The 19,935-nt window shown below is 42.3% G+C and overlaps 1 protein-coding gene across 4 annotated transcripts in view; it reads left to right on the forward strand.

Annotated features, from left to right (window-relative positions):
- The window catches only part of KIF6 (kinesin family member 6), a 270,556-nt gene that overhangs the window by 235,324 nt on the left and 15,297 nt on the right, over positions 1-19,935 (forward strand). For all 4 annotated transcript variants that reach the window (XM_034764803.1, XM_034764804.1, XM_034764805.1 and 1 more), the window contains 2 exons: positions 18,320-18,404; positions 19,006-19,141. In XM_034764803.1, the coding sequence (XP_034620694.1) occupies positions 18,320-18,404; positions 19,006-19,141 (221 nt within the window). The remainder of the gene's footprint in view (positions 1-18,319; positions 18,405-19,005; positions 19,142-19,935) is intronic.

Genomic DNA, 19,935 nt, shown 5'->3' on the forward strand with positions numbered 1-19,935 from the left:
AGCGCAGCTGGTGCCCGGGAGGGGAAGCGCCCAGCCGGGGGTGCAGGGTCTGGGGGCTGCCCGGCAAACCATGAAGCCGGTAGCGCTCGGGCAGCCCTTTTCGCGTGGCTGGGAGTGGGAGGAAGGAGGGGCGGCGTTAGGGTGGGGTTGGGGCGGGGAAGGGGCGGAGTTGGGGCAGGGCTGGGGGTGTCAATGGGCGGGGCCAGAGCCCCGTGGAGGGTCCTCTTTTTTTATTTGATAAATATGGTAACCCTACCCTAGACTTCACCCTCTTCACTAGAGGCCATAAGTGGTGGGTGTGCACAGCTGTTCTGCTGGCTCTATACCACTGAAGGATTTCCCCTATGCCAGTGTGATGGGCGTATGAACCCCAGACTGGGAAACAGGGGGTTAAGGAGCAGTTCTGGTCACAGGAGGCTCCACCCAACCTCGTCTGCTGGGTGTGCTGTCAGTGGAGATGGAGTTTAAAGGCACAGCACAACTCAGTCAGGGTGTTCAGTGTGAAGGAGTAGACTTGCATTGGTAGCTCCTGCAGGAATCCAGCAGGAGCCCCACACAGCCCTGAAGCCAACCTCAACTCAGAGCTGCAACCCCCTGCAGAAGAGACAGTGGAGTAGCTGCTTGTGATTGGGAAAGGGAATCTCCTGACCTCCTTCTGGGGGGATTCTTTCTGGGTCACAAGCCAGACCTTCACCATGCCTCTGAAGGGGCTGGGATGTAGTAGGAAGTAACCCAGGGAGTAGGCTGGATGATACCCTAGCCCAGGTTTCACATCTGAACTGCCTGCCCCAGGACCTGAGTTGGATCCTGGAACAGCAGGAGGGCTTAGGTTTTCCTACCGCCAAACCCCTGGACTTGCACCTCTAGGCACTACTGGCAACCACCCTGGACTTGATAAACTATGTGCTTCGGCCACCCGTGGACTTCAGAACTACGTAGCAGGGCTAGCCAGTGCTCCTGACATGGTCTAAGGAGATGATCCCCCATCACAGCCAGTGTACCAGATAGATGGTTAAGCTGACTGTACAGACCCTTTGCATGCACAGAGCAGTGCAAAGGGTCCATAGCATAACAGAAAATTTATCTTGATTGTTTTGGGGCATAAAAAGCCAATAGCTCCCTTCTCCTTCCATCACTGTAATTGCCTTTATTCCACTTTGGACCGACAGAGCTCTCAGTTCTCTAGAGTCTCAGCTTCACGTCTTTACTTGCTATGGTTGTGAAGAAAACCTTCAGAACATGACCCAAATGTGACCCATGAAGCAATGTTTCCCTGAGTCAGCAGAAAGCCTGAAGCAAGAGGCATGAACTGCCCCCATTCACTGCAATGAGTGCTAATGCAGGTGCCCATGGTGATACTTTACATGTTGCTAACCACATCACTTCTCTTCAAAGCACGTAAGTTAAAGAGAGGAAGTATTGCAGGACTTGGTGGGGGACTTCAACTACTCAGATATCTATTAGGAATGTAATACAACAGGGCACAGATTGTCCAACAAGTTCATGAAATGCATTGGAGTCAACTTTTTATTACAGAAGGTAGAAAGTGTGATTGGTGGAGAGGCTGTTTTATATTTGATTCTGACATAGGGAGGAACTGGTTGAGAATTTGAAGGGGGAAGGCAGCGTGGGCGAAAGTGATCATGAAATGGTAGAGTTCATGATTGTAAGGAATGATAGGAGGGAAAACAGCAAAATAAAGACAATGGACTTCAAGAAGACAGATGTTAGCAAACTCAGAGATTGGTAGGTAAGATCCATGGGAAGCAAGTCTAAGGGAAAAGAAGAGTTAAAGAGAGTTGATAGAAAGAGACATTATTAAGGGCACAAAAGCAAACTATCCCAATGCATAGGAAAGATAGTAAGTATGGTAAGAGGCCATCCTGGCTTAACCAGGAGATCTTCAAAGACCTGAAACTCAAAAAAATCATACAAAAAGTGGAAACTAGGTCAAATTCTGAAGGAAGAATATAAAATAACAAAAGCATGTAGGGACAAAATTAGAAAGGCCAAGGCACAAAACAAGATCAAACCACCTAGGGATGTAAAGGGTAACAAAAAAAAACATTTTACAAATACATTAGAAGCAAGAGGAAGACCAAGGACAGAGTAGGCCCATTACTCAATGAGGAGAGAAAGACAATAACAGAAAATGCAGCAAAGAAAAAATAGCAATGATTGGACGACTAACATAGTGAACATCAGTATAAGTGGGTTAGGATCTGAGGCTAAAATAGGGAAAGAACAAGTTAAGAATTACTTAGACTAGTTAGATGTCTTCAGGTCAACTGGTCCTAATGAAATACATCCTAGAATACGTAAGGAACTGGCTGAAGAGATCTCTGAGCCATTAGTAGGGCCCTACCATATTCATGGCCATGAAAAAAACATGTCACAGACCGTGAAATCAGATCACCCACCATGAAATCTAGCTATTGGAAGGCCGGAGGGGAGAATTGGGCATGCACCTGGCTCCAACTACTAGTCCAGGCAGGGCTGCGGAGGGACAGGACTTCCTCTTCCCCTGCACAGCTGCTCTCGCGGGGGAGAGAGAAATCAAACCCACCTCCAGCTACCTCCCGTGGCTGCAGCAAGCTCCATGGCTGCTGCCTTCAGAGCCCAGCTCTGAAGTTAGTGGAGAAGCAAAGATAGTAATCCCGCGCCCTTCCCGCGCCCTCCCCCCCCCCAACAGCTTTGCAATCCCCCAGGAGCCCCACGGTTACAACATCTGAAATTTCAGGTGTAAACACCATGAAATTGACTAATTTTAAAATCCCGTGACCATGAAATTGACCAAAATGGACTGAATTTAGTAGGGCCTTAGCCATTAGCGATTATCTTTGAGAATTCATGGGGGATGAAAGAGATCCCAGAGCACTGAAAAAGAGCATATATAATACCTATCTGTAAAAAGGGGAATAAAACAACCCAGGGAATTATAGACCAGTCAGCTTAACTTCCATCCCCTGAAAGACAATGGAGCAAGTAATCAAACAAATCAATTTGTAAGCACCTAGAAGATAACAAAGTGATAAGTAACAGTCAACATAGATTTGTCAAGAATTTGTGGATGCGGGAAGAAGTAGATGTGATATATCTTGACTTTAGTAAAGCTTTTGATACTGTCTCACATGACCTTTTTATAAGCAACCGAACGAAATATAGCCTAGACGAACATAGTATAAAGTCGGTCTGTTACTAGGGGTTTTGCAGAACCCAAAGCTCTTGGTAACTTTACTCTTTACAAGGCGGCGGCAGGAAATAAATCAATTGGGGAAGCAGGCAAACAAAAGTGCTTTCACTCAAAGCTTCTACTTTATTTAGTCTCCAGCACGTACACACATCCGCAACAGGTTAGTAGAGCACCCCAAATGAACCCCAGATTAGTATTTACCCAAGGTCTGAAGGAGGTCTTAAGTGGATTTCTGTAGATGATCAGTGGTCAGCCTTCCATCAGCAGAGGAACTTGAAGGTGTTCAAGTGACCACTGAGCTCAGGTTTCTTCCTCTTTTTATACCCAATGTGTTAGTATTACATAGCTCGTTCATCAAAAAAACTGCTGGGCAGAAGATAAGTGTGGAGTTTTCCAGCCTGTCAGGCAGGGAATTTTCCCTCAGTTAACCAGCTGTATTTCACATAGTAATAGTTAACTATTGCCAGATTTCCATCTTGCAAACCCGCATGCTTCGGCAAAAAGCTCAAGTCAGGAGGGCACAGGGTCATGTTTACTACTCATGGTCACTCATTTCCCCGCTCCCCTCCTGGTCTGTGCTAAAGTTTCAGAAAGGCCTAGCTGCTTTCAGCACTAAGCATAACAATTGGTATTCCTGCTTCTGGCAATGGTCTAGGCATGTTACTGCATTCTGGGCTATCAAAAATCTCCCCATCCTACAGGTGCATAAATGGTTGGAAAACTATACTTAGAGAATAGTTAACAATGTTTCACAGTCAAACTGGAAGGTCATATCAAGTGAGGTCCCACAAGGATCTGTCCTAGGTCCAGTTCTGTTCAATGTCTTCATAAATGATTTGGATAGTGGCATAGAGAGTACACTTATAAAGTTTGCAGACGATAGCAAACTGGGAGAGGTTGCAAGCACATTGGAGGACAGGATAAGAATTCAAAACAATCTTGACAAACTGAAGAAATGGTCTGAAATAAATAGGATGAAATTCAGTAAGGGCAAATACAAAATACTACCCTTAGGAAGCAATAATCAGTAGAACAAAAAATGGGAAATGACTGCCTAGGAAGGAATACTGCAGCAAAGGATCTGGGGGGTTATAGTGGATCACAAACTAAATATGAGTCTTCAATGTAATACTGTTGCAAAAAAAGCAAACCTTGTTCTGAGATGTATTAGCAGGAAAGTTGTAAGCAAGACATGAGAAGTAATTCTTTTACTCTACTCAGCACTGATAAGACCTCAACTGGAGTATTATGTCCAGGGCCGGCTCCAGGCACCAGCTTCTCAAGCAGATGCTTGGGGCGGTCGCTTCAGAGAGGGGTGGCACATCCAGGTATTCGGCGGCAATTCGGCGGACGGTCCCTCACTACGCCTGGGAGTGAAGGACCTCCCGCCGAATTGCCGCCACAGATTGCAATCACGGCTTTTTTTTGTTTTGTTTTTTGTTTTGGCTGGTTGGGGTGGCCAAAACCCTGGAGCTGGCCCTGATTGTGTCCAGTTCTTGGCACCAGACTTCAGGAAAGATGTGGCCAATTCGAGAAAGTCCAGAGGAGAGCAACAAACATGATTAAAGGTCTAAAAAATATGACCTATGAGGAAAGGCTGAAAAAATTGGATTTGTTTAGTCTGGAGAAGAGAAGACTGAGAGGGACCTGATAACAATCTTCAAGTGCGTACAAGATTGTTATAAAGAGGATGATGATAAATTGTTCTCCTTATCCACTGAGAACAAGACAAGTAGTAATGAACTTAAATCACAGCAAGGGAGATTTAGGCTACACGTTAAAAAAAACCTTCCTGACTTTAATGGCAGTTAAGCACTGGAACAAATTATTTAGGGAAATTTTGGAATCATTGGAGGTTTTTAAGAACCACTTAGACAAACACCTGTCAGAGATGATCTAGATAATACTTTGACCTGACTCAGTGCCGGGGTCTGGACTAAATGACCTACCAAGATCCCTTTCAGTCCTACATTTCTGTGATTCTATTATTTTAAGATCTACACCAATGTTTCCTGAAGTAGGCACCCTGAAGGATTAACCAGGGCACACAGAAGGTGTATAAATTAAGATGTGTAGACCTTTAACAACACATGGCTGATTTGCAGGGGCTATGCAATCGGCTTCATTCCCCTAAAAGAGGGCTTAGCTTTTTAAAGATTGAGAAACATTGCATTAGAGCAACTGGAAATGTCTAATTATCTGATCATCTGCTTTTCTAAAGTGCCTGTTGTCATAGTAAATAGAATTGTCAATCATTGACAATGTGAGAGTGTGCTTCTTGTCAGTCTGAGAGAAGAATAGTCAAAGGTTATTTCCACAGGATGTTTCCCAGTTTGTATTGTCTTGTTAGCTCAGTGTGATTCCATGTCTAGAAACAATGTGGTTCCACATAGTCAACCTCAACTGAAGTTGATAGTTTTCAGACCTTTTGGAAAGAAGCTATAAAATTGTCTTCCCAACACTTTGTTCGGATCCCTTCCAGCACAGCGTCTGTTGCTTCCGATGCTGTTGCCACATTCATTTTCTCACTTTTCTCATTCTGCAAGTGTCTGGAAGCCATCTGCTCTTCACTGAGCAGATTTGGATGTCACACACAGTGCAACCCCAAATTCAAAATCTATTGACTTCATCAAGGATGCTGAAATACTAGCAATACTTTTATCAATCTTCCCCCTCCCACCATCTTCTTCACTTCTCTTTTGCAGATGGAGGACTCTCCATTAATACATTACAGCTGGCGGCCCCAACCAGCAGTTTGGCTGATGCTGCTTAGGCATGATCTGACTCCAAATGCACTTCTGTTACTCAAATGATTTTCAAATTTGGAAGTATTCAGCTCTTGTTTCAACTCCTTTTGCATGGCCTGAAAGACCATATGGAAGTTGCATTAACCCTCTAAAAGTCTGTGCAGTTGACTCATAATACCAAAGAAGCTGCAAGTATGGACTCATAGGGCTGGTCCACACTAACCCCCCACTTTGAACTAAGATATGCAACTTCAGTTACGTTATTCACGTAGCTGAAGACGAACTATCTTAGTTCGAACTAACCGCGGGTCCACACGCGGCAGGCAGGCTCCCCGTCGACTCAGCGTACTCCTCTCGCCGAGCAAGAGTACCGGCGTCAATGGTGAGCACTTCCAGGATCGATCCCAGAAGATCGATTGCTTACCGCCGGACCCGGAGGTAAGTATAGACGTACCCATAGACTTTAAGGTCAGAAGGGACCATTGTGATCATCTAGCCTGACCTCCTGCACATCGCAGGCCACAGAACCTCACCCATCACTCCTGAAATAGACCCCTAACCTCTGGCTGAGTTACTGAAGTCCTCAAATCATGGTTTAAAGACTTCAAGTTGCAGAAAACCCACCATTTACCGTAGTTTAAACCTGCAAGTGACCTGTGCCCCATGCTGCAGAGGAAGGCAAAAAAAACCAAAACCCCAGGGTCTCTGTCAATCTGACCAGGGGGGAAATTCCTTCCCGACCCCAAATATGGTGATCAGTTAAACCTTGAGCATGTGGGCAAGACCCACCAGGCAGATACCTGGGAAAGAATTCTCTGTAATAACTCAGAACCCTCCCCATCTACTGTCCCATCTCCAGCCATTGGGGATTTTTGCTACTGGCAGTTGCTGATGGGCTACATGCCATTGTAGGAAATCTCATCATACCACTCCCTCCATAAACTTATCAAGCACAGTCTTGAAGCCAGTTAGGTTTTTTTGCCCCCAAACTCCCCTTTGAAGGCTGCTCCAGAACTTCACTAATTTTACTGACATCCAGAGCATTTTCATGGAGGCAAGAAAGTAGCAATTTGGCCAGTGTTTCACTGTCTTTTCTACGTGTGAACCTCTAAGCACTTTATTCATATCACCATTCATTTGAACATACTGGATAATTGAGAGATTGACCAGTTTTATGTACAGCTTTAGTGGTATTAATGCAAACGGCAAAATAACTTGCATTCCTGATTTCCTTAGTCAAAATCTGTACAACTTATCAATGCTAGTCAACGAAATGATGTAAAATGAGTTTGTCTGAACTAAAAGAACCGTTGATTGCACTTTCCAAGGCTTCTGGTGAGGTTACCAAATTATTATAGCAACAGATCAATGTGTTCTTAAAATAAGAAGTGCGCATATACAGGCAATCAGAAATTTGTTCAGCGGGAGCAATTTTGGATTCAACATCCTTTTTGGACATTTCTTTTCTGGGGAGCGCTCAGCATAAGCAGTGAACTTTCAGAGTGGTAGAGGAATTGGAGCCGTCCTCAATACTGCTGTTACAGCTTCATCCAACAGCAGCTGTAGGACCAACAACATCTCCAGATTGTAAACTCTAGTGAAAAAAAGCTAAAAATGTCTATATTACCTCAGTTAAAGGGGCAGATAAAACCTCATCACATCTTCCAGTTACTTTTCCCAACCTACGAAGATTCTCATATTACCGAGATTGAAATTCAGCCACCAAGGTGTCATCCATTCCCCAGTCTCGCCCAAACATGGGGTAAAACATTTGATAGTACTGGCTGGATTATATGAGGGAGAAAAATAGATCTGGGTTTCATTGGCTCTCTGAAAACATCATGGCCCATTCTTCCTCACTATCCCATTCAAAGATCCCATATACACATTAAATGAGAAAGCGGACAATTTGGATCCCTGCAGAACATCTCTTGAAAGCACCTCAGGACAGAAGAACAATTGCCCCAAAGTACCCTCTGGAATCTCCCCAAGAGATAAGAGCAAAGCCACCAAAAGGCTGCATCATTTGTTAGTTCATCTGCTAATGCTAACACAAACTCCACCACATAATCAATGGTATTGAAGACAACTGATAAAGCTAACAATATCAGCAGGGATACATGGTCAAGGAGGAAGGGAGCTACAAAAGCTTTCTCTGCAGCTCTGTGCAGTAGCTAGGGCCATACTTAGAATGACAAGAATCAAGGCGATCTGAAGTAACCGGGTATATTGAGAATATTTACACCAATAGTGTAAGCAGAGAAGACCTGGCATCTGTCTCCTTAAGATATTGCCGTTCACCTAGGGATGCAGACAGCTCAGTCCAAACCTACTTGATCTTCTCTACATAATGATGTTGAATGTCCTCTACAAGAGGAATGAGTCTCTAATCAGCCATCACATGAAGACAGGTTGGATGAATTTGAAATAAAGCTGCTGATCAAGACTTAAAGATTCTGTTGGGGAGAAAGGGAACTTTTGTTTGCCACCCACGCAGGCACCACATGAAATTTCAAGAAATCTTTATGATGCATTTTGTCAGAATCAGCGTGAGATTTATACTGCCAGGGTTCTGTCTTCCTTCCCCCTTCACTTGTCTCAGATAATCTGTAAACCATGATGACCTGTCAGGATGAAGTTGGGAAAGCAAATATCACTTCACTGATATGGGCCACTTCATTGATGGTTGAGGACAGAAAAATAAAGTCCTACCAATCCCTTGATTGAGTGGTCTGTGGAAGAAACAATACTCTCCCTCCTAATCCTCCAGAAATGCTCAGGTTCATTAATCTCTGAGGACAGAAATCAAACTGGTCTCTCATCCCATCAGGAGACATGTATCCCAACCTCATATACCAGACAGCGTTAGTCCATGACCTGGGCAGAAGCGCAATTAGCCCACCTCTTGTCCCAACCCAAATCACGGATAAAAAATCTGGCCAGCTGTATGAATTGAGGTAGCAACCAGTGGACATCACGGTAATTGTGAAATCCTGGGTTGCCTCAAAAGAATTGTCATCAACATAGATGTTAAAGTCACTGAGTACTCTCAGCCTTGGTTCCTCCTAGAAGGAATCTCGATACCTCATGCAGTGACTTTGCAGTGCTACAGAACAGTTGTAGTACTAACACCAGTCCTGTCTTAAAGTCATCCAAGGACTTTCACACAAGATGGGCACACTGGGTGAATTCCTGGCCCTGTTGAAGTCAATGGCAATTTAGCCACTGACTTCATTAGGGCCTGAATTTCACCCCCTGTATTTAGTCTAGTTTTGGGGTGGAAGATCTGCATTACAGGCAGGATACAAACAGCATCAGCAGACATCCTCACCCATTTCCTTTTGGTTCATACTGAACTTAGTATATGACTAGAGTCATCTGCACCAAAACTTGGCCAGCACGTGTCTTGCAAATTACACTGCTCTACAGCCAAAATGCTTCTGAAATAAATGTAGTCAAACTTTACTAATTCTGGGTCACTGAGAATGAAAATGATGCTTAAAATTGTTGATTGGCTCTAGTTTTCAAGATATGCTATTGGGTCAGTATATACGACCCTTGACTTGGGAATGGTGGAGGATAAGTGAGTTATAAAGGGAAGGGATCTCAATTCAAACCAGAAATGACTAAAATACATCTTTGACTGGATCTATGACTAAATCTATGACTGGGTTTGGACAGTACTTGCTTTTTAGGCAAAACAATGAATGATGCAATCTGAAGCTGGTATTGCCTCATACATTATATGAATTGCAGCATGTTATTCCTAGAAGTCATGGATGATGCAATCATAACGAAGCTTACATCACTCTGCTGAACAAATTGCCCTATATCAGCTCTAGAAATCATACAGTGTCGTGCTCTCTTATTTGTCAGTGTTTGATTTTGCAAAGGGACACATTTCTCTTTAGTCAAAGTGAGCAGAGATGCCTCGTACTTGTGTGAACAGTGCAGATAACTTCTGCTATGTTTGTGGTGAAGTGACTTTTGCATCACAAAAGCGCAGTATAACCACTATGGTTAAGAAAGCCTATCACCTTTATTTTGGCTGCAAAATTGGAGATCAGGACAAGAGGTGGGCTCCACACATATGCTGCAACACTTGTGCAACAAATCTTGGCCAGCGGTTGAACAGGAAAAGGAAATCTATGCCTTTTGCAGTGCCAATGATTTGGAGAGAGCCAACAGATCATACCAGCAATTGTTACTTCTGCATGGTGCCTCCAGTTGGGAAAGGTGTGTCAAAGAAGAAAAAGTGGACTGTGCATTATCCAAACATTCCATCAGCTCATACGCCCAGTACCCCACGGAGAAGGACTGCCGGTTCCTGATGCACCAGAATCATTCTCACTTGAGTCAGACGAGGAAGAGGATGAAACTTCTGGTCCTGAACCATCAGTCACAGGACCCACATTTTCTCCCATCCTCCTCCTCTGAACCACACCTCATAACACAAGATGAACTGAATGACCTTGTCAGGGATTTGGAACTACCCAAGAGTAAGGCAGAGCTGTTGGGCTCCAGACTACAGCAGTGGAATCTCCTGGCAGGTGATGTTAGGGTTTCCATGTTCCGTGACCGTCAAAAGGATCTTGTCCCATTCTTCTTCATGGAAGGTGAGCTTGTAGTCTGCAACAACATCGATGGTGTGATGGCAGCCCTCAACATCGTTCACGATCCAGATGAATGGAGACTGTTCATTGATTCATCGAAGACGAGTCTTAAAGCTGTTTTACTGAATAATGGCAATGTTTTGCCATCAATTCCAGTTGCTCATGCAGTCCATATGAAGAAACCTATGACAACATGAAACAACTTGAGGTGCATAAACTATGACCAACATCAGTGGTAGCTTTGTGGCGATTTGAAGGTTGGTGCTCTCTTGCTTGGTCTGCAGACTGGATACACAAAGTACTGCTGTTTTTTCTGCGAATGGGATAGTCGTGCAAGAGATTCCCACTACATCAAGAAAGATTGGCCACTCCGACAGTCATTGGAGCCTGGGAGGAAAAGTGTTCAGCATCCACCACTTGTTGAATCAAGGAAGATTTTGTTACCAACCTTACACATCAAGCTGGGTCTGATGAAGAACTTTGTCAAGGCCATTGACAAAACACAAGCAGCTTTCAAGTACCTCCATGGAAAATTTCCAAGGTTAAGTGAAGCTAAGATAAAGGAAGGTGTCTTTGTTGGTCCTCAGATTCGTGAACTTCTTCGAGATGATGCATTTGACCATGCACTGCCTGGCAAGGAAAAGACGGCATGGAAAGCCTTCCAGTTAGTGGCAATAAATTTTCTCGGAAACAACAAGGCAGACAACTACAGGTTGTTGGTGGAAAACCTCCTCAAGGCATACAAAAGCCTTGGTTGCAACATGTCGCTAAAGATACATTTTTTGCACTCTCATCTAGATTTTTTTCCACCGAACAGTGGAGCAGTGAGCGACGAGCATGGCGAATGATTTCACCAGGACATTGCAACAATGGAGAAACGCTATCAGGGCAAATGGAGCCCATCAATGCTTGCAGACTATTGCTGGACAGTGACAAGAGATGCTGCATTTAATGAATACAAGAGACAAGCCAAGAAGCGCCGAGTAGACACTGAATAGGACTAAACTATGTACATAATAGTTTTTTGCCTTTTGTTTCATACTAAATTTTATTTATATAACCCTTTTGCTGATTTTTAAAGTGTTACATAAACAGGGCAGGTGAAATATTATCATGTAAAGCAACCATAAACACATGAAAAGACCTAGGTTTACAATTTATGATTAAAACTCTACTATCCAAACAATATACATAGACATAAAATGTAAAAACTTAAATATCTTAGAAACAGTAGCCAATCAGTTGTTTTAATTGTCGTATTTGAATTCAGTACATCAAAATACATAATAAATAGCACATTTTATCTCTGAAGCAGACGACTTCTCAAAAATTGTAGACCAGTGTTATAGACAGTTAATGCTTTATTAATCGCTAACTTTGCATTGGTCAGCACAAAGTGAAGGCCCAGAAACTTGTTCACTGGTATCCCAATCTTCTGATAGCTAATTAAGTGCGAAACCAATAGAATTGAGACTAAACAATCTTGATTTTGAATTATGCTTTACTTTAAATCCTTTCCTTTCTTATCTCCCGTTGCCTACTACCACAGACATCAAGAGATCCACACCCTCACAACCAAACACCCTGCCAGATCTGTACAGTTCCAGCATGAGACAATATTGTTCAGCCATCTCAGGTACCCTTAGGTAGCCATTGAAGGGCTGCTACAGTTGACTGCCCAAATAAGGACTCCCCAGGGTTGGCTACAATGTTAATCTATAATGCAGGTTCCCTAACTCAAACAAGCCCAATTGACAGTTATTCCCCCAAATGTAATAAGTCTCACTTTCCTGCTTTGGGAGACACCACTTCAGCTTAATCCTATACCCTTGCCAATGAGCACAGATATCTGGGTCTGACCTACATATCAGTGATGGGAGCCTAATCTTGATTTCACTCTAATTAACCAGTTTATTGGTTATTCTGGCATGTGTCTGTCTCAGTCTCCCCTGTCAGAGATGATGCTGTTTATATAAATAATTGTTTCTGTGAGAAGAGGGGATTTGAACCTGCAACTCCCACATCCCAGCTGAGTGCTATACCTACTATGCCATAAAGTCAATCTTTCACACACTCTATATTTACTTATTTATACAAAGTGTAACAGCACCGACAAGAGAGAGTGCAAAAAACTCGATAGCTCAGTGGTTAGGGTATTCGCCTGGAGTGGGAGAGACCCAACTCTAAATCAGGCATTTGAACTAAGTCCTCCTACTTCCCAGCTTTAGGTCACAGTTCTAAATCAGGCAGAGCAAGAATTCTAATATGGGTCACCTACAGCCCAGCAGAGTACTCTAACCTCTGAACTATTGGCTGTTCTGTGGTCCCATGTTCTCTCCCTTTGCCCTCTCCTTCCTGCCAAAAAACTTCAGCAAGACTCAGGTTCATCCTGGTGCAGAATGGGATTTTTTGAAATCTCAAAAACTTTCACAGCATGGGAAATCTTCTTCTCACTCAGCAGGATAACCTCACACTTTGCTGGATTACGGATGGAAGTAGATTCCGGAGCCAAACATTCCCTCTTCCACTAAGAACACCCTGCATCAAGCCTCAAGACGTTAAGTTCTAGGAGCTGTTGGTGAGAGTGCCCCTGCTGTCTCAACTGTCCAGAAAGTGGACATGGAAAGAAGTGGCCTCTATGGTAGTCAGGATCCAACCATATAGGGCTTTATAGATTGCATCCAAGAGGAAAGGTTACAATGTCCTATCCAGACATACATGGAAAAACTTTTATTAATTACTGCTGCCTCATCCAGCTGGGCATCCAAGAAGACCACATTATGAAGTTCACAGAGACAAGCAGGCATATCCCATCAAAAGAGGAAGATACCGTGGCCTTTTTCTCTGAATGTTTCCAACCAGCCCAGCCACATCACCTCTGTCTCACCCTGACTGAACTTCTGTCACCTTCCTGTCATCCAAGCTCCTATTTTGACCAGGCACTGGGGGTGGGGGGAACACTGAACCATTTGGATCCAGTTGTCATTTGCATCCTGATGGAACTGCAGTTCAAACATCTCACTCTTCTAACAAGCAAATGAGACTCAAGCAAATCTCACTCTTCTAACAAGCAAAAGTAATTTCTATCACTTTATTTTTGTATTGAAAATGTTTACTCCAAAATTTAGCAAAGAGACTTTTTCATGGAAATGCTTAGATGTTATTCTGAAGGGCAGTATAGAAACCTTAAAATGGATGGATGATAAGCCCTGTGCCCATTTTATGGATCTAGAGAATAATAGAGAAAATACCACCATTGAACTGTCAAGTATGGCTCTGGGTAATAAAATGGGCAAGATAACTGATGACAAAAACCTTATGTAATCTAGTGGCAAAGTTCAGTTAGTAGACTTAGTCAAGGTTCTAGATCAGTGGGTGTTTTCTGACCAGGGCCCAGGTGTTATATTATTCCACTATATAGACTGCCATATGTGGAACACATTAAATTTGGACCTATTCACCTGCATTTTTCAGTATTTACTACTTACACATTTGGAAACCATTGGCAAAGTTTTAGTCACATTGGTTTCAGAAATTCCTGTGGCTTGAGTACAGCTGAATTGGAAACACTTTTTGTTCCATGTGCCAGGTATTTTAAGACCAATATGATGACATGTTTCAAACGAGGCTTCAATGAGTGGAAAACAAAAATAGAAATCTGTATTTAACCAGAAGAACTCCTAACAGAGACACCAAAGCTAGACCGTGTATTCCAGGTATGCTACACTGGACACAAGTTACACAAGCATGTGAGGCCAGTGATAAAATTATACAGAGCAAAGCAACACAATGATGGATGGCATCTGTGCTAAAATTCAAAATAAGAGACAACATAATGGGTGTGTCTTTTTTAAAAAAAACCATAAATGTAATGTTTTCAAAGGTTGAAGATGAGACTATTGTTTTATTTTAATGCATAGAACTTACCACCTAGTAGAATGTTTTAAACACCATATTAGAAAATAATTAGAGTACGGTTGATTCAAAACCCCCAATCCAAATACTTCAACCTTTGGGAAAGTTTGAATCTAGATCTGAATTTCGCAGTTCATGTCCATCTCTATTTTTGTATAAAATGTGTCCATAATGCCGTCCTGGGGAAAGTCACATCCACTCCTCAATCAAACGAGACAGATTGAACTGGCCTAGGGGAGGAATCAAAAGATAAGGAGAAAGCCTGAGTAACTCCACTCTCCCTACAAACAAAAAGGGGGATTCTTTTTAAACCAACCCAAACAGCATTGTAGGCTCCAGCTTAATAGCACAACAACCTCAGGACTGAGTTTGCCAAGAGTAGCAGAACGGATAAATAAAAGCAATACAAAGATTAATTGGACACTGAAGACAGCTCTAACTGTGATTATTTCAAGTGACTATAAATTTAAGTAGTTAAATACAAGATTGTCTGATGCTGAAATGAAAACCTTTGACTGCAAAGGTACAGCTGAAGGGCAGGACATAATGTTAATTGAGGTACTAGGACAATAAATCTTTAGATTGTTTGACTCCTAGAACAAATTCAGGGCCAGTAATATATGGGCTCCCTAGAGAGATTAAAGTTCAGAGTCACAGAGAGTTTCTTTACAAAATTGATCTTCAGTTTGATTGTGGACAAAAATAAGCCAGAATTTTTCAAGTTAGTTGACTACGAAGTCTGCCATGGTAACACTGATGATAACAGTATGTATCACTTACTGAAAATAGTGCTTTTCATCCATGCTTATTTGAAAGGTAGGTAAGTATGATCAGTTTCTCCATGAATTCTTCGATTCACTCACTGCACCATGACCAGCAGAACTGGCTGACAATGGAGTTGATTGAATGCTACAAATTCCTAAGGGAGGGGTGCACAGGGAACACTCACCCTGCACCTCAAGAACATCAGGAGTCCTTTGCTGCACTTTCTCCAATGTATACCTGTGCCTTAATGAAGCCATCTGACCCACTAGTTTTGTTCTCCCTACAGTATTTTGGCATAACTACCATTGGAGATATGGATGGATAAGGGAGGAGACTACGGGTGCAATCCCGATCCCACTGAAACCAATGGGTGTTTTACTATTTACTTCAATGGGGCCAGGACTTCACTATTTATTGTGTTTTATTGTAGTGTATTCATATAACACCACTAATTTTTGACACCTCTTCTGCCATGAATCCGACTCTTCTTTTGACTCATATGTTGTTTGCTTTAACTCCCAAGAGAGTTTCATTTCTTAATGTGTTAAGAGCACCCACTCCACCACAGACTGCCCCACTCAGCCCTACCCTTCTCTTATAGTCTGCTTGTATGGAATGAAAGCTGTGTGTGTAGTTTTTGTTTGCCTTGTTTTTTAGTCTGTATTAACACACTTGACCTTACGTACTTTTGGTGAAATTAAATATGTTTCAATCTCATTTTTGATTAAGCTACAGGGTGTAACAACAAAAGAATAATGGTTTTAGCTGGAGTACTGACAGGCAAAGAGAGGTCATTATTGCCCTCGTGTTCCAGCCAGAATTCCATTCCTTGAAGCTAGGGTACATTCCTTAGGCCTAATGAAAGGTTGACATATAATTTATTTTCTTGGCTGAAATAATAATTGAGATGGAAACCGAAGTGTATTGTACAGCAAATCTTTTGTTCCTTGCATTTTTCTTTAGTGGAAAAGGCAAAACTTGTTTTATTGGGAACCTTAAGACACTCCCTGGAAATAGAAAGTGGTTTTGTAATAGTTGTGCTTTTTTAGTAGGTAACTTGACATTTCCTTCATTGCTGAACTGAGCCCAGTTGCTTTAGTCCTTGTTGGGAAGGCTGTCTCCCAGAACGAGAAAATATTGTAGAAGTGTACTGAGTGTGGAAGTTCAAGCTGTCCTGCAATAGCTCAAGAGCATGAATACCAACCTCAGGGCAGACTGTTAAGAAGCAGGGCACAAACACCAAATTGGTTGTGAGTTCTATATTTAGTTTTCACCATCCAATTATCTAGTGTAAACTCCTCAAGCACTATAACAGCCTTAACATGGAGTTATAGACAGTTCCCTTGGGAACTCCGATCTGTAATACCACCCAGGTAAGCTTACCTTTGTGATAGATGGTCCCTTACGTCAAAGATCACAGCAGTATTCAGGCTATCCCTAGTCCCAAAGAATCAGTCACTTACCCTAGGTCAATTGCACCTTAGATCTCACACCAAAGACAACACTTGTAATCAATCCTATAATAAACTGTCTAAAGATTTATTAACTAGGAAAAGGAAATAAGAGAGTTATTTACAAGGTTAAAGCAAGTGAACGTACACACAAATGAGTTCTCATCTTAAGTTTCAAAAAGTAATAGAGGCTTCTGTAATAAGCCAGATCTATACGTCCCTTCAGGCTAACCCAGGCTAAGCACTGAGGAATCCCTTGCTTATGCCTAGGAATCTTGCCCCCCCAAGAGTCCAAGCAGCAAAGAGATACAGTTCCTCCTTGTTAGGGCTTTTTATTCCTTCCCCACTTTTGCTTCAAGTTGCAAATTCTACTGTTGGGACAAATTCACTTGCACATCTCTTCATGGAGAGGAGAGGAGCAATCAATGAAGTTCTGTGTCCCCTGATGTTCCACAATAGGTCATCTGGTGTTAATAGGCCTCCTTTGTCAGGCAAGAGTTGCACCTACTGTTGGAAACTCGTATTTCACACTCATTAATACTTTTCTCCTGTCTGGTGATTTCCAGTTACCAAGCAAACACTTAAATATTACCTTATAACATGTCGTACAGATATTTGCATGCAGCAACTTACAACCATTTCATAAACTTTAAACGCTAAACACATTCTTATAATTCTAATACCTATTTTAACAGTACTAACATCCAGGTGAGCTAGGCTGGTTCCAGCTATGTATTTGTCAGTGTTCAATTGAGACCTGGAGCCTTGGCATGAGCTGGCATCTAGTCTGCCAGCATCACACTGATCAGACACACTCTGGCATTGTGATGTAGAAACCATCCAGGAACTTGTGCCTCCAGTCTGACCTAATGTATCTTCTACCTCCTGATTTTCAACAAATGTTGAGAAAACTGCTGCTGAAGCGCAAACATACTGTCCAGCAGCAAGGATCAGGTTAACAAAGTGAAGCGAAGAATAAAAAGATCCTAAGTTGCTTTCCATGCATTTTAGACTCTATTCTATGGCAGTATTTCCCCTCACATTTCTTTTTGCCTCATCTAACCTCTTGCAGCACATCAACTTTCAAGCAGTTCCCCTTGTTTATATTCAGTAGTTGAATTTAGTGCATGTCAAAGTTAATCTTCCCCACAGTTTGTACCTCAATACTCCTTTTTGCTATTCCAGTCCCAGGCACCTCCACCTCTGCCATTGTACCTCAGTCCTGGCTTGCCGCGCCTCTGCTATTTCAGTTCTCACCTCTGTTAGCAGAGACAGCCAGTTGTATCAACTTTGAGTTAGTTTTAAGGTGTAGACAAACATCTACAGGTGACTATGCAGAGACAGCCAAGCTAATTTTTATGTGTAATTTACAGTAAGGGCCCGTTTCTGATCTTGCATTCGTATAACTCCAAATTAACTCCACTGAAGTCACTGGAGTTACGCTGGTGTGAGCAAAATCAGAACAAGGCCTAAGTTAGGATTTGGAACCCAGATCCCCAGAAGGGAAAGACTAATGCACTACCCCATAGTACTACTTAGCACTTTTCAAACTGTTCTTATTCTAATTAAAATGCATTTCTCTTTCATCCCTGCTCCATATGATCATTGCTAACCTCTGACAACTTCTACTTGTAGGTGTTGCCAGTCCTTCTGAAGAGCTAAATGAATCTGATCCCGTGGAAGAGAGGCTTCGAGCACAAATTGAAGAAGAGAAAAAAAGGTGTTGTTTCTGCGTCATCACATACTTCAAATATCAAATTAAAATGACATCTGGATATGTGCAGCATGTCCCAATAAGACTTCAGTACTCACAGCGAACCTCTGCTTTGCTTTGACATTATTACAAAAATGCCATCTTTCTGGTTCACTATTAACTTTCCACCTTCAGTCTAAAATGTCAACTAGTTTCCTGTAAGCCTGGTCTGGCAGTCTAAAAATAGTGCAATATGTTACTGTATTGAGGATCACAGTTAGCAACTTGTTCATTGGGATCAGAGTTAGAAATTTGCTCTTTGGTCCTAAGCTGGCAGGGGTGCTACCAAGACAACATACTTATCCATCTGTTATTTGCTCTCGTGACTGTTTCAGGAGCAATAAATGATTTTCTAGGGTCAGGTTTTTGTATCTGCTGCCCATAGAAGTACTAATAAAATATCAGATGCTCTCCCATCCCTGGCTTTGAGAAGTTGTTTTGAAGTTCAGGGTTGGTAACTGCCCTGAGTAGCATAAAATTACATTAATGATCTGTCAGCATGTTTTCCCAGAGCCAAAGACAAAACTTCTCTGTTCTGAACAAACCCTCTTCTCCTTTCTCACTGCAGTTATAAAACAATGTTCAATCGCTTGAAAGGGTTGAAGATAGAGATTGAACACTTGCAACTTCTTATGGAAAAAGCCAAGGTGAAGCTGCAAAAAGACTTTGAAGTCTGGTGGTCTGAGGAGGCATCGAATCTGCAGGTATCGGCATGTCTCCTTCAACAGTATGCAAATATAAAATTAAATCTGCACTTGTTGCCTAAAGAAACCATTAATTAGATAGGAAGGGGACTATTATGGCTGAAGCTTTGGTCCTGATTCTCCTCACTCTTAGTGTGGTGTAAATCAGAACTTGAGAGTTACACTAGTGTAAAACTAGTGCAAGTGAAAGAACTATCAAGCTCTTTTTCCCCACTGTGTGCCCTAGTTTGGCACCCTCTTAAACATCTTCCAAAGAAGTCATTTTCACATAAAATCTAACTTAGAAACAATACATGTTAATCATGTTTTCAATTTCTTTGAACTTTTTTTTAAACATTTTACTTCAGAAACACTTGTCTGAGGAATTCCAAATGGAATTGAAAGATCTTGGTGACATCTATTGCACCCGGCCTGTTCTGAGATGGGGAATGGCCTGCTCAGGAAGTTGGTCATTGAATACTCAGTACATTGGAATGATCCATTCGATTCCAATGAATTTTAAAGAATTTAAAGTGACTAGGGGAGACTTAGGGCCAGATTATCTCTTACTGCTCACCAAAACTATGCTGCTTTACAATTTACATGGCGTTTGGAAGATGGCAGCTACCACCAGTAGCACATCCACAAAAGCAACACAGGCAACTGATTTCCAACTTCCCCTGGTTTTGATGACTCCTGTAGCCCTACAGAACTTCTAAGCTCCCCTGTGGTTCACCTATTCTCAGCTCAGAATGCCAGCATAGCTCCTGGCTCGCCAGCCAACTTCCACAACTGATACTGTAGTCAACTTTAGG

The sequence above is a fragment of the Trachemys scripta genome, chromosome 3 (assembly GCF_013100865.1).
Source record: "Trachemys scripta elegans isolate TJP31775 chromosome 3, CAS_Tse_1.0, whole genome shotgun sequence".
Lineage (NCBI taxonomy): Eukaryota > Metazoa > Chordata > Testudines > Emydidae > Trachemys > Trachemys scripta.